The sequence below is a fragment of the Sturnira hondurensis genome, unplaced genomic scaffold (assembly GCF_014824575.4).
Source record: "Sturnira hondurensis isolate 20B ecotype Veracruz unplaced genomic scaffold, ASM1482457v3 Scaffold0018725, whole genome shotgun sequence".
Lineage (NCBI taxonomy): Eukaryota > Metazoa > Chordata > Mammalia > Chiroptera > Phyllostomidae > Sturnira > Sturnira hondurensis.
In genome coordinates this window covers 480,599-494,736 of record NW_028091356.1, presented here as the reverse complement: position 1 = coordinate 494,736, position 14,138 = coordinate 480,599, and the positions used below count along the sequence as shown (strand labels likewise).

General features: G+C 40.9%; 1 protein-coding gene across 5 annotated transcripts in view; it reads right to left on the bottom strand.

Moving 5' to 3' along the window:
- Positions 1-14,138, bottom strand: part of ST3GAL3 (ST3 beta-galactoside alpha-2,3-sialyltransferase 3) — a 191,320-nt gene that overhangs the window by 165,644 nt on the left and 11,538 nt on the right. For all 5 annotated transcript variants that reach the window (XM_037069696.1, XM_037069695.1, XM_037069697.1 and 2 more), the window contains exon 2: positions 6,865-7,009. In XM_037069696.1, coding sequence (XP_036925591.1) covers positions 6,865-6,979 — 115 coding nt within the window. In that variant the 5' untranslated portion in view covers positions 6,980-7,009. The remainder of the gene's footprint in view (positions 1-6,864; positions 7,010-14,138) is intronic.

Genomic DNA, 14,138 nt, shown 5'->3' with positions numbered 1-14,138 from the left:
CAAGGTTCGTTCATGTTGTAGAATGTATCAGTATCTCGTTATTTTTTATTGCTGAATAATATCCCATTATACAGACACATCACTTTCATTTATCCATTCATCACCTGAGAGATATTTGGGCTGTTTCACTTTTTGGCTATTACGAATAATGCTGCTAAGAAATTAAGAAAGTTCACGTACAAGTTTAATGTAGACATGTTTTCATTTCTCTTGAGTTTATACTAGGAGTACAACTACTGGGTCAAATGGTACCTCTATGTTTAACTTTTTTAAGGAACTGGCAGATTGTTTTCCAAAGTGGCTTTACCATTTACATTCCTATGATCGGTGTAGGAGGGCTCCACTTTCTCTCCATCCTCACCAATACTGGTTACTATCTGTCATTTTGATTGTAACCGTCCTAGTGGGTGTAGAGGTGTTAAGTGGTATCTCTCTGGGATTCTGATTTCTATTTCCCTAGTGACTGATGATGTTAGACACCTTTTCATGTGCTTACTGACCATTGGTATATCTTCACTGGAGAAATGGCTTCCCAGGTCGTCTGCCCCTTTTTAAAAACTGGACTGTCCTTTTATTGTTGAGTTATAAGAGTTATGCTTTCTAATCTTTCCCATCTTTTCCATTGAGAATAAAAGGTTCCTAACCATCTAAGAGAGTATTGATCGTTCTTTTTCTTTAGCAACACGTAAACACCAGAACTAGGTTTAAACTCATGCAAATAAATCAATGTCAGCTTCACATCATTATACAAGTTTCTGAAAGCCAAACAATCACGACTGTAACAGCTTCACTTCAATTACCATGCTTCTGAAATGCTTGCAGTTCAACAACAGTCTTATCCACATGATTGGGAATCCACAAGTAAAGATCAACCGATTCCACCTGGCCAGTGTGGGTCAGTGTTTAGAACAAAGTTCCATAAATCAAAAGGTTGTGGGTTCGATTCCTGGTCAGGGCACATACCTAAGCTATAGATTCATTCCCTGAAAGTAGATGGAAGTAGATGAAAGTAGATTCATTCCCTGGAAGTAGATGAGAGGCAACTGATCAATGTTTCTCTCCCTCTCTCTCTCCCACCTTCCCCCTCTCTCTAAAATTAATAAGCATGTCCTTGGGTAAGGATAAAAATGAATAAAATAAAACAAAGGTCAACCAATTCCTGTACACTCTTCCTTCTGCAAGTCCACCAATCCCTGAACTCCACTTTTTTGAAGACTCTAAAATAAACAGTGGTTCTTCAACTTTTGGTAGCAGGCCCTTTTACACTCTTAACACTTACTGAGGACTCATTCCAAAGAGTGTTTGTGTATGTGGGTTAATAATTATATTATTTATTACACAGAAAATTAAAACTAAGAAATTTAAAATGTATGAATTCACTTAAAATTAATAATAAATCAAATAAATATTACCATGTACAGTATCATTTTAACAAAAAATATTTTCTAAAACAAAAAACTTAGTAGAAAAAGAATAGTTTTACATTTATGCTAATCTCTTTAATTTACAACTTCATAAAAAAATCAGGTCCTGGCATGTGGCTCAGTTGTTGGAGCACTGTCCCATAACCAAAGGGTTGTGGGTTCAATTCCCAGTCAGGGCACATGCCTGGGCTGCAAGTCTAATTCCCCCTTCCAATTGATGCTTCTCTCTCTCTCCCTTCCTCTCTCTGTAAAAAGTAATGAAAAACTGTCTTCAGTGAGAATTTTTTTTAATTTTAATAAATACAACAATTTTTTTAAAAATCTGGATTTTCACCAGTTTCTAATTCAATATGTTGTGAAACATTTGTTTCACCTACGCACCCAATGTAGGAAGAGTTCACTGTACAAGGCAAACACTGACAGACACAAAGGGAGACACTGACAGCAATACAATGGCAATAGTAACACAGCAGGAGACTTTAACACCTCACTGACATCAGCAGATACATCAGCCAGACAGAACATCAAGCAAAGAGCAGCTTTAAATGACACTTTAGACTAAATGGATTTAACAGATGCTTTTAGAACATTTTACCCAAAAGCAGTAGAATATACCTTCTTATCAAGTGCACAAGGAACACTTTCCAGGACAGACCACGTATTAGACCACCAAACAAGTCTCAATAAATTTAAGTATATTTTACTGATTATGCTATCACAGTTGTCCCATTTTTTTCTCCCCTTTATTGCCCTCCACTTTGAACTGCCCTCCCTCCAGCATGCTCCTTAGTTCATGTCCATGGTTGTACATCTAAGTTCTTCGGATTCTCCATTTCCTAAAGTATTCTTAACCTCCTTCTGTCTATTTTATGCCTACCAATTATGCTTATTCCCTGTACCTTTTCCACCATTCTCTCCCCTCCTGCTCCATGTTGATAACCCTCCATGCGATCTCCATTTCCGTGATTCTACTCCTGTTCTAGTTGTTTGCTTAGCTTGTTTTTGTTTCTCAGGTTCAGTTGCTGATAGTTGTGAGTTTGTCGTGATTTTATTGTTCTTAGTTTTGATCTTCTTTTTCTTAGGCAAGTCCCTTTAACATTTCATGTAATAAGGGCTTGGTGGTGATGAACTCCTTTAACTTGACCTTATCTGGGAAGCACTTTATCTGCCCTTTGATTCTAAATGAAAGTTGTGCTGGGCAGAGTAATCTAGGTTGTAGGTCCTTGCCTTTCGTGACTTGGAATACTTCTTTCCAGCCCCTTCTTGCCTGTAAGGTTTCTTTTGAGAAATCAGCTGACAGTCTTATGGGAACTACTTTGTAGGTAACTGTCTCCTTTTCTCTTGCTGCTTTTAAGATTCTCTCCTTATCTTTAATCTTGGGTGACGTAATTAAAATGTGTCTTGGTGTGTTTCTCTTTGGATCCAAGTTCTTTGGGATTATCTGAGCTTCCTGGATTTGCATGTCTATTTCCTTTGCCAGATTGGGGATGTTTTCCTTCATTACTTTTTTCAAGTAAGTTTTCAATTTCTTGCTCTTCCTTTTCTCTGTCAAGCTCCCCTATCATTCGGGCATTGGAACATTTAAAGTTATCCCAGAGGGTCCTAAGCCTCTCCTTTTCCTGAATTCTTGTTTCTTCATTCTGTTCCAGTGAATGTTTATTTCTTCCTTGTGCTCCAAATCGTTGATTTGAGTCCCGGCTTCCTTCCTGTCACTGTTGGCTCCCTGTATATTTTTCTTTATTTCACTTGGATAGCCTTCACTTCTTCCTCTGTTTTGTGTCCATACTCAATCATTTCTGTGAGCATTCTGATTACCAGTGTTTTGAACTCTGCATCTGATAGGTTGGCCATCTCCTCGTCGCTTAGTTCTTTTTCTGGAGTTTTGATCTGTTCTTCCATTTGGGCCATATTTCTTTGTCTCACACACCTGTTGCATTGTAAGGGGTGGAGCCTTAAGCATTTGCCAGGGCGTGGCCCCCCACTTTGCTGTGTTGTGGTGCTGTATGTGGGGGAGGGGTCAGAGAGGGATCAGTGCTGCTTGCCAGTCTCTTGCCCCATTTTAAGTCACTTCCCCCACTACCCACAAGCAGATTAGGCCCTTCTGGTGCTGACTCCCAGGTGGGTGGGCTTGTGTACGTTCAAGGATCCCGTGGGCCCCTCCAACAGACTCTTCTGTGAGACTGGAGTTTCTCCCACTGCCGCAACTCACACAGGTTCTAATAGCCAGAGGTTTTAAGGCTTTCATTTCTCCCGCTGGAACCCTGGGTTGTGTGGTCTGGCTCACTCTGGTTGTTCCTCCTGGTTTATCTGAATGCAAATGTGGGACCACTTGTGGGTCTGCCAGCTGCTGCCTCGCCCACCCAGTCCTCCAGCTGCTGCCTTGCTGCTTGTCTTCTCTGTCCCAGCTTCCTGTCTCCACCCCTCCTACTGGTCTGGATGAATGTTTTTTCTCTAACTCCTTGGTTGTTGGACTTCCATACAGTTTGATTTTCTGGCAGTCCTGGTTGTTTTTTTGTTTTTTAATTTGTTGTTGTCCTTCTTTTTATTTACCTATGCCTCCATCTTGTTGAATAGAAGAATGGAAGTCTATGTTGAATAATTTTAAATGGTCAATCAACCTTGAAGTCCTTAGTCACACCATACTACACAAGGTCTGTCTGGAAAAAGTCCAGCCACTGTTAATATAACAAGAGTGGTTTGTGTGATGACACTGATGTACACTGGCAGCCAAGGAGAGGGGACTGAAATGTGCATCCGTGAACAATGCCAACTTCACTGCACTAGCAGTCAGTGGGGGTGGTACACGCCACTGAGTGAGCATGTGTGCTGTGGCTGTCGCAGTCAAAATGACTGAGTAGAGCAATGAACCTGCATCAGATTTTGCATTAAGCTTAAACATTCTCTGCAGACTGTTCAGATAATTCAGGAGGCCACAGCTACGGGCCACTGGTGACTGGCAGCTTCACCTCGACAACACACCCGCTCATGCAGCACTTCTCGTGCAGGGTATTTGGTGAAACCTCAAATCACCCAGGTGACTCAGCACCCTGAGACTTCTGGCTTTTCCCAAAACTAAAATCACCTTTGAAAGGGAACAGATTTCAGACCATTGATGAGATTCAGGAAAATACAATGGGGTAACTGATGGCTATTGGGAGAACTGTGTGAGGGCCCAAGGTGCCTACTCTGAAGGGGACTGAGGCATCATTGTCCTATGTACAATGTTTCTTGTATCTTTTTCAATAAATACCTATATTTTTCGTATTAGGTGGCTGGATACCTTCTGGACAGACTTCATACATGTTCTAAACCCCACTTTACAAGGTTACCGTTTTTGGTGTAAGCAATTAGTTGCCTTTTTTTTTTTAATCCTCACCCAAGGACATTTTTTTCATTGCTTTTAGAGAGAGAGAAACACTGATGTGAGGTAGAAAGATCGACTGGTTGCCTCCCATATGCACCCTGACTGGGGATTGAACCTGCAACATAGGTGTGCACCCTGACCCAGAACTGAACACCTGTGACCTTTTGGTTACTACGACACTCCAACCACCTGAGCCACACTGGGCAGGGCAATCATTAGTTGTTTAAGCAAATTAAGAGAAGAAAGGAAAAAAAGGAGTGTTTTATATTTGCCCGTTGTTTACTACTTCCTATACTTTTCAGTTCAAGAATTTGCATTTGGTTCCTTTTCATCATTTCTATTTCTCTGCTGGGGCTACTTGTTGTTCACCCTATTCTCCTTTAATTTTTATACTATTCATAATAGCTACTTCATTAAGTCTAATATCTGGGCCATCTCATTTGATGAATCATATCTTGTTTTTATCCTTGAAAATGGATCACATTTTCCTGTTGGCTTGTATGTCTAATAACTTACTGAACAATGGACACTGTGGATATTACATGTAGAAACTATGAACACTGTTGACTTCCTCTGAAGAGTGTTCATTTGTAAGAAGTAAATTAAATAAAATTAAATGTGTCAATTGCCTACCCTAAACCCTGACACACAACAGGTCTTCCCATTGAAGTTAATGTCTTTTCTGACTTCCTAGGAAAACACTTAACCCTTCGGTGTGCCTTTTGCAGGGCAGTAGCTCTAGTCAGAAAAGGAGACCCCACCCCCTGCATGTGTCTCCATCTATTCTGTGGATACAGACACATGTACACATTGTGGAGACAGACAATGCCTCTGACTACAGAATTTTGCACTGCACTAACACAAACACTCTGTATTTTGGGTCACCTCCTTGATTTTAAAAATAAGTTGGAACACTGACATTTAAATAAACTCTGGAAACACAAAGTAATTAGGAATAATTATAAGCTAAGCAGTGAAGAGGCACTTAAACATTCCATATAAAACAATACATTAAAGATATAACACTGTATTGTTAAAATTGGCTTCAAACTGCTTCAGTGGTTTGGGCAGGCGAGAAATAAATGAACTACTTCATAGCAGTGGTTCCCATGTTAAGGTTTCAGTATGAGGCCAAATGCCAGCTGCTCTTCCAACCCATTTCAACCTCATATGGAGAAACTGACTCCACTTTCAAGTGAATTCTACACTAGTCTTGGGTAGTTGCTTATGGAAATAAAACTACTTTAGAGAAGAGACCTTAACTAGGAATCAAACTACCCTATATTTCTTACAACAAGATCAGAGAGCCTTCAGACCAAAGAACCAACGAGAAAAACAACCTACTCCTGGTCACTATGTGATACTTCAAGCTACTGCCCAAAACAACGTGCAGGGCTGCTGTCACTCAGCAGGAGCCCTTCAACTGCCGGCCCACAACCACACACAGGCAACACTGGATGAATCGAAACCAGGTCCAAGGGGCTCAGGCAGCTGTACCAAACATACCGGGTACCATGTAAGACCTTAGGCACAAATGGAAGAAAGGAGCTCCTGGGAGAGGTGGGGCGTTCTTCCATTCAGGTACAAGTTCAGTGCCAGCAAAGGCTAAAAAGATTAAGTAGACAGAATCTCTTTAGGATAAATAAAAGAGACAATATTAAACTGAAAATTCAAAGAAAAGGTAAAACTTAAGTTTTAAGGGTAAAAAAACCCCAACTTCACTACCAAACCCTAAAACAATAAATGGCAAACAGGTACAGCAACACGCTATAGTAAATAAAAAGAGCAACATTTAAGGACTAGAAGTACTGATACTATTAGAGTTTTTATTGAAGAACAGCACATTTTCACTGGGTTCACAAAGGGATTCGCCATGGCACGCAGTTGTTTCTATTTTCAGTTCGTAACCCACAGCAACAAACGTGGTAGTCAATTTCTAAGCCTAAATTGCAGAAATGGCCAGTTTAGTCTCATTGCCCATTTCTGAAGAACATGAGCGCATTGCAGCCACACGAAAACCCAACGGTTCATCTGCGACATGCTCCCCTGAGGCTGGGCCACAGGGACCATACTTACTGGAGTCCTCCCACTGGAGCAAGCGCAGCTTCCACGCAGAGTAATACAAAAATCCCAGCACAAGAAAAAGGCAGAGGGCTAGCAGCAGGTTGCGCACAAACACCAAGAGTCCCATCTTCACATGATTTATGATTTCCTACATGACCTGAAAAAAACACAAAACCACAAAACGAAGCCAATTTAGCTCTTAAAAGACAAAGCAATCATCTTATTGACATACTCTAGCTTAAAATAAAAATTTATAGGAGAATTTCCAAAGGAAGAACAACCTGGAGTTACCTTTAAGTTTATGACACAGCACCTTCCAATCTGCTCATCTGTGTCACAAAACAGCATCACCAGTCACACGGCGTCCAAGTCAGGACTCAGCAGTCATACCGAGTCCCACCTCTCCCTCATTCCTGACTTCAGCCAACGACTAAATTCCTGTAATTCCAACCTCCCAAATAAGTGTCAGATCATATCCCCTCCCCACCGTCACTACCCTCCATTCTCACCACCACTGTGTTTCCAAAGACAAGTTTCCCTGCCTCCAGATTTCCACTCTCCCAAACCCGTTTCCCACACGGCACGAGAGCGGTCTGTTAATAACAGGGAATCTGACATTATTTCCCTATTCAACCCCTCAGTACTAGGTAGGGTTCTACTGCTTTTGTAACAAAGTACCACAAACTTAGCAGCTTAAAATAACATGAATTTATTTTCGCAGAGTTCTGTGGGCCAACAGTCCAGATGCAGTGTGGCTCAGCTGAGTCCTCTGCGTAGTCGCACAAGGTCAACACCAAGTGGTCAGCAGGGATTTCTGGAGATGCTAGAGATGAATCTGCTTCCAGGTTCTCTCAGGCCGTTGGTCAAATTCAGCTCCTCGCAGCTGCAGGGTCGGGGCCCTCATTTCCGGGCCGTCTGCTCCTGCACTCCTTCTCATGTTTCCACACGGTCCCCTTCAGCCAAGGTGAGTTGAATTCCTCTCACTCTGAATCTCTCCAGCTCCTCTTTCTACCACATCTTGCTTCTGCTTCCAGCGAAACTTCTTTGCTTTTCAGGCTCATGTGATTAGAGTGGACTCCCATGAATAATCCAGGAAATCCCCCCTCCCCGACCTCACTTTTTAAAGGTCCATGGCCTTAATGCCATCTGCAAAGCAGCTTGTGCCATGTAAGGTAAATTATTTACTGATTCCAGGAACTGGGGTATGAACATTTTTGGTGGGTCATTCTCCCTAACACATCTTTGATTTAATTCTCAATTCCTTTACAATAAAGTAATTGCTCTTAGAGGCTAGCAGCTTCTGACTGTGCCCCTCTTTACTCTCCAACCCACCTCTTGCTTCTCCCAACCTCGTTTGTGTCCTATGCCTAGCCGTTCTATTCACTGAATAGTGCCTTATTGTTTCTCTGCCCAAGACCTGTCTAGAATACACTCTTCACCACCCTATTTCAGCTGCTGCACAGTCTTCAATACTCCCCTGAAGTGCAACATCAGCCCAGAAGACTTCCCAGGATCACCCTTCTCCACCCTCACTCAGATATCCTAGCCATGAGATAACATAGGACAGAAATTACATATGAATAGTCTAAATGAAGTGATAAGAAGTTATCATTTACAGATTGTGTAACTGTCCACCTAGAAAAGCCAAGAGAATCAACTGTAAAAACATCAGAATAGTAAGTTCAATAAAGTAGGTGACTGTAAGATTAAACCAAAAGCATCTTAAAAACTGTATCAGCAATAACCAACTAGAAAAAAATTTTCATTCATGATGGCAACAAAATCTATAAAATATCTAAAAATAAACTTGAGTGGAAATGGGCAAGATTTTTACTGAAAGACATAAAAGATCCAAATACATATGGAGATATAACAGGTTCCTAAGTGAGAAGGTTCAGTAATGGAAATATGTCAGTTCTCTGTAAATTCAGCCCAACTCCAGTCAAAATCCATTGATTTTTCTAAAATCTAAAGTTAATTCGAAGACTCCATGCCCAAGAGAAGCTAAGAATTTTTTTAAGTAAAAAATAATGAGATGAGGATTTGCTTTACCAGATGGCAAAACATTTGTTGTGCCTGAAAGCAGGAAAATGCTCAGAGAGTGAGAACATGTAAAAGAGAGGCCAGCTGGAGCAGCTCCTAATGGCCAGATCTGGAGCCTTATAACCCATTAAATAAGAGTGTAATAAATGAGCGCTGGCCAACATGGCTCAGTTGGTTGGAGCGTCGTCCCCTGCACTGAAAGGTCGTGGGTTCGATTTTCCACCAGGACACACACCTAGGCCACAGGTTCAGTCCCTGGTCAGTGTGAGAACAAGAGGCACCCACCTGATTGATGGTGCTGTCTCACACTGATCTCTCTCTCTCTCTCCCTGCCCCAAATACACTTCCTCTCTATATATAAAATCGATATTTTTTTTAAAAAAGAATGTAATAAGTGGGAGAGGAGAAAACCCTCTTTTAGAATGTCAACTAATGAATGCAGAAGAAATAAGGTAATTAGAAAAAAATCACCATTTAACAAACATTTTAGTACTACTTCAGCTAAAAAAATCAAAGAATGGTAAAATTTTGAGAAGTGGGATCATATATAGTGTTAAAGTATCTCCCCACGAGACACTTACTGATTACAGAGGGGAGAGAGTAACTCTGCGATGGAGTGCTTCTGATAGGCACTGCCACAACCCAGCTGGAGATACAATACATAGAATCCTTCGCAATATTTTTGCAACTTTTTCGTAAGTTGGAAATTATTTCAAAATTAAAAGTTAAAGAAGAGAATTTTAAACTAAATGCTCAAATAAATGTCCAAATAGACATCCAAATAAAAGGTTATTTAGTCACTTAAGATGTTGTTTATGAAAATATTTTAAGAATTTCACATGGGAAACACATAACATTGAAAAGATGTTAAGATACAAGTATCATATACTCAACTAAAAAAGACTAAGATAAAACATAAAAACTTAACAGATTAAAGCCGAGAGCGTTTCTGGCCGTGGGGATGCCCTCGGCTTCCTCACACAGCCGGAGGAAGTCTCGAGGGCGAGGAGCCGCAGCTACCCGCAGTGAGCCCTCTGCCGTGAGGAGGGCACACACAGCCATCTCGACTCCGTCCTCCTCACAGGTTCATCTTAGAGAAGGAGGTGTCTCTCTTAGGTCCAAAGCTACTGCCACAAACACTAAGTGCCACGGATGCTGCGAGGCAGAGGACACTAAGACAATCACACTCAGACCCCAACCTAGGAGTTGTCTGACCTCCCACTCCTGCTCCCTCTTCAATGCACCATGACCCGATCTGGCTCCCGACTGGCGCCTGAAGCTGTGAGGAGACGCAGCACGGTGGGGAAAGACCTTTCTCTGCCTTCTTTGTCTAGCAATGCTAACCCACCTTTCAGGACTCTGTTCAAACTGCACTTCCTTCAGGAAGCTTGCCTTTTATAGCCCTACACTGTGGCTGTCTGAGCTCCCATAACAGCCCATGCTTACCTTTATCACAGCATTTATAAAGCATCTTGTTTATTTTTGTCTCTGCAAAGAATCTGCATGCAATTTGAAAGCAGAATCCATGACTTAGGTCTCTGAATCATCCACATTTAATAATATAGTCTCTAATACATACCAACACTTAAGAAGTATTCATTTAAAATTAAATAAATTAATATATTTCTAATTATATGCCCCCTACTGTAGACATAATTAATATAGTTAGTACACATTCCAAAAAGTAATATATTCTAAAGGTATAATTTGTGTGTGTGTGTGTATAAATTTTAAATGTAGAGAGAAGTTTGGGATACTGTCTGAGGCTTTTTACAGTTCTCATTCCTCAGATATCCCAAGGCAATCTCAGTCCACTTTCGTGACTTCATTCACCATCATTATCCCAAACTTTCTATATTCTATCTAGATCTTTCCTAAGTCCTGCATCCATGTACTTAATTTCCTGCTCTGCGTGACCATCTAGATGTTTCAGATGCTCAGACTCCCCTGCACACCTCCGCTTTCTCCAGTGTTCGCCGTCTCAATAAAGGGCAACACCTTCACAAATGTTTCTGTTGGAAACCTGGAAATTAGCCTTGTCACTAACGCCCTTCTCGCTCTTATTCCCCCCTCCAAATATGATCGAGTATCAAGTCCTATGAATTTTACCTGTTAAATACTTCTTGAATCCATCCTACCACCATCCTAATTCAACTCACTATACTCTAATCTTTTGCTTGGACAATAGCCCACTAATAAGCCTCCCATATCCACTCTTGCTCCTCTCCAATTCATTCTCCACGTAGCAGCCAATGTGAATTAGTTTCATTTTGCAAATTTCCCCACTATTCTTATGGTAAAGTCTCAAACTCCTTAACAAGGCCTATTAAGACTCTGCATGATCTGGCCCCTGCCCACCTCTCCTCCCATATCTCCAGCCTCTCTTCCCACCTCACCCCTGCGAGTCTGCAACACTGAATGTCTTTCAGAGCTCTGCATTTGCCACATTCTCCCCCAGCGTCAGACAGAAGCCTTCCTGACCCCAGCACATCATCTAACCGACTCCCACTCACCCTACAGGTCTCCCTGTTACTACTTCCATAGCCCCTGTGTCCCCCTCCCACCACATAGCACAGTTGTAACCTAACAGTATTTGTTAAATATTGATATTCTGGCTAATCCAGGCAGGAATCATGTCTATTTTGTTCACCATTGTATCCCTGCTTGGTATTCAAAAATTATCTGTTTGCTGAATATTCAGTCAGTAATAGTATGCGTTTAAAAAAAGGTAAAAAGGCAGTAAGTACATAAAGCTAGGTTTTTTTAATTAGCCATTAAAAATTAAAATTTGAACTCAATGAAGCAAATTCCTGTCATTTCTAAAACATCCTACAATCTGTTGGGGTTGTTTTGTTTTTGTTTTTCAGAATTATCCCAGGCAACAATTTTTTGCCTGAAATGTCAGAATTTTGCCTACCTTTCAATATTAGCCATAATGGATATGGAACTCAATTATAACAAAATTACATGGAGCAAAAGCCACAAAGCATTTCTTGAGCATGTCTCCTTGAGTATTTTGAGGTGAGCTAATTAGAAGTTATCACATACTATTTATCATCCAGCTTCCCAAACAAGTTACTGAAAAGCTCATCAATTTTTTATGACATTTTTGCTGAATGCACACCTCCTATTCTGACTTTCTGCATGACTAAGCAGATTTAAGTAGTTAATAAACATGCAATATATTAGATTATTCTATGTATAATTGTGTATTTTCTAATTGCAAGTCAATATGAGGGATAAAATAATTAATATTGCTCCTATTCATGCTAGTTTACTATGAACCGGCCACAGTTCTAAGAGATCTGTATGATTTAATTGACTGAATTGCCTCAACAACCCTTGAGGTTATCATCACCATTACATGGAGAAGAAACTAGGGCCCAGAAAGGTCAGACCATCTTGTCCAAGTTCAGAGTCCCAGTAAGTGGCAGAGCCAGGATTCAAACCCAAACGACCTGGCTCCAGCATGTAACACTTTTCATTTGAAGAGGCAAGACTTTATCAGAACAATAATAAAAAGAATCTATACAAAATAAAATCTGTACAGGATCTTATTGCAAAAATACTGCAACAAAAGTGGGAAAAAGGAATGGGGGAGGGAAAGGGGAAACGTGGCAGATGAAGACCACTGAACAGAAAATTTTTTGTCACAGAACCAAGATCATTAACAAGGATTCTCCCAGTCTGCTCACTCTACAAAACAAGGGTAAACCGACAGCAGAGATTAAAGGGAGAGCTCAGGGGAAAGACAGTAAAACATTTTTTTTTTAAAGATTTTATTTATTTATCTTCAGAGAGTAAGGAGAGAGGGAGAGAAATATCAATGTATGGTTGCCTTTCATGTGTCCCCTGCTGGGAGTTGGCCTGCAGGGAACCAGTCTGCAACCCAGGCATGTGCCCTGGCTGGGAATCGAACTGCAATCCTCTGGTTCGCAGGCCCACGCTCAATCCACTGAGCTACACCAGCCAGGGCCGACAGTAAAACATTTTAAAAATAAAATGAAACCAGTACTCGGTAGAAGTAAACAAAGAAAAATTACACCATTACAAAAACAAAAGTTTCAGTGGAAGAGAAGAAAGTGGACACTGCTGAAAATACAGTCAGAGACATACAGGCCACGACAGAGAAAAAATGAGCAAGATAAAATGAAAAATGAAAACGTTTAAAAGGATTACCAAAACAAAACAAAAACACTTGGCCATGGCAGTCACAGGAGACTCAGCAGAAGCATAATTAACATCTGCAAAAGAGAACCAAGAAAATGGAACCCCCCAAAAATATGCAAAAAACGGACACTTAGAGCTGGGCAGGGGGCAAGGAGCTGGCTGTAGTTTGCTTTGCATCCCGAAGGCTGAGTGATGCTGGGCATCTTTCCCTGGGCTTCATTCTCCTTACTTCTTAGTGGCTGATCTCACAGTGCTCCATTTCTGTTACAGTTAATGATTCTTACAGTAAAATTGACCTGCCCACAGCACCTTGTGGTTTGTTCTCCCGACTGGGCCCAGACTCCTGTAGCGTGGGCAGTCCATGACTTTCTAACCAGAAATTAGGTATCTACCAATTTTTTAAAATAGAAGGTTTTAAAAATAGAAGACAAAAGGGAAAAGCTGAAAAATTTTGTGTCCCTGGTAAGAAAAAGCCTAAGGTAAAAATCCAAGAAAACAAAACAGTATTCAGTTTTTCATGTTTTAAGTTCATCTGCTTTATTTGTTTAAACCAGAAACAAACAAAAAAAACCTTTCTGAATAGGAGCTGTTAAGGTTTGGTTTTACTATGTTTTTGCTTATTTTTTTAATGGTGTTCAGGGGACAAGGATTCTAGACATATAATTTTTTATTGAAAAAAGGCTGCTTTTATGAAAGTTTAAAAATGCTGAATGTAATCAGTCTTGAGAACATTCAACTGGAATGTTTAGAAAGATAACCTTCCCCTGCCCAAGCGAAAGGAAATAAAGTGGTGGCTGGCGTTGAAGGTGGTTGGGAGACTGCAACATGTCCTGAAAACTGGGAGCAGAAAACCATGGCCTGAGAGCCGTCAACATCACCACTGGAAAGGGGGCGGGGCGGGGGAGGGCCACAGCAGCTCCAGTAGGGCCTGCAGGCCAGCTGGCCAACCTCTGCTCCGGACCGTGTGTGGACACGCATGTAGCGAAAGCTTGTATGAGACATTTAAAACTTTTTAAAAATATGTTTAATGATTTTAGAGAGAGAAACATCGATTGGTTGCCCCCTATATACAC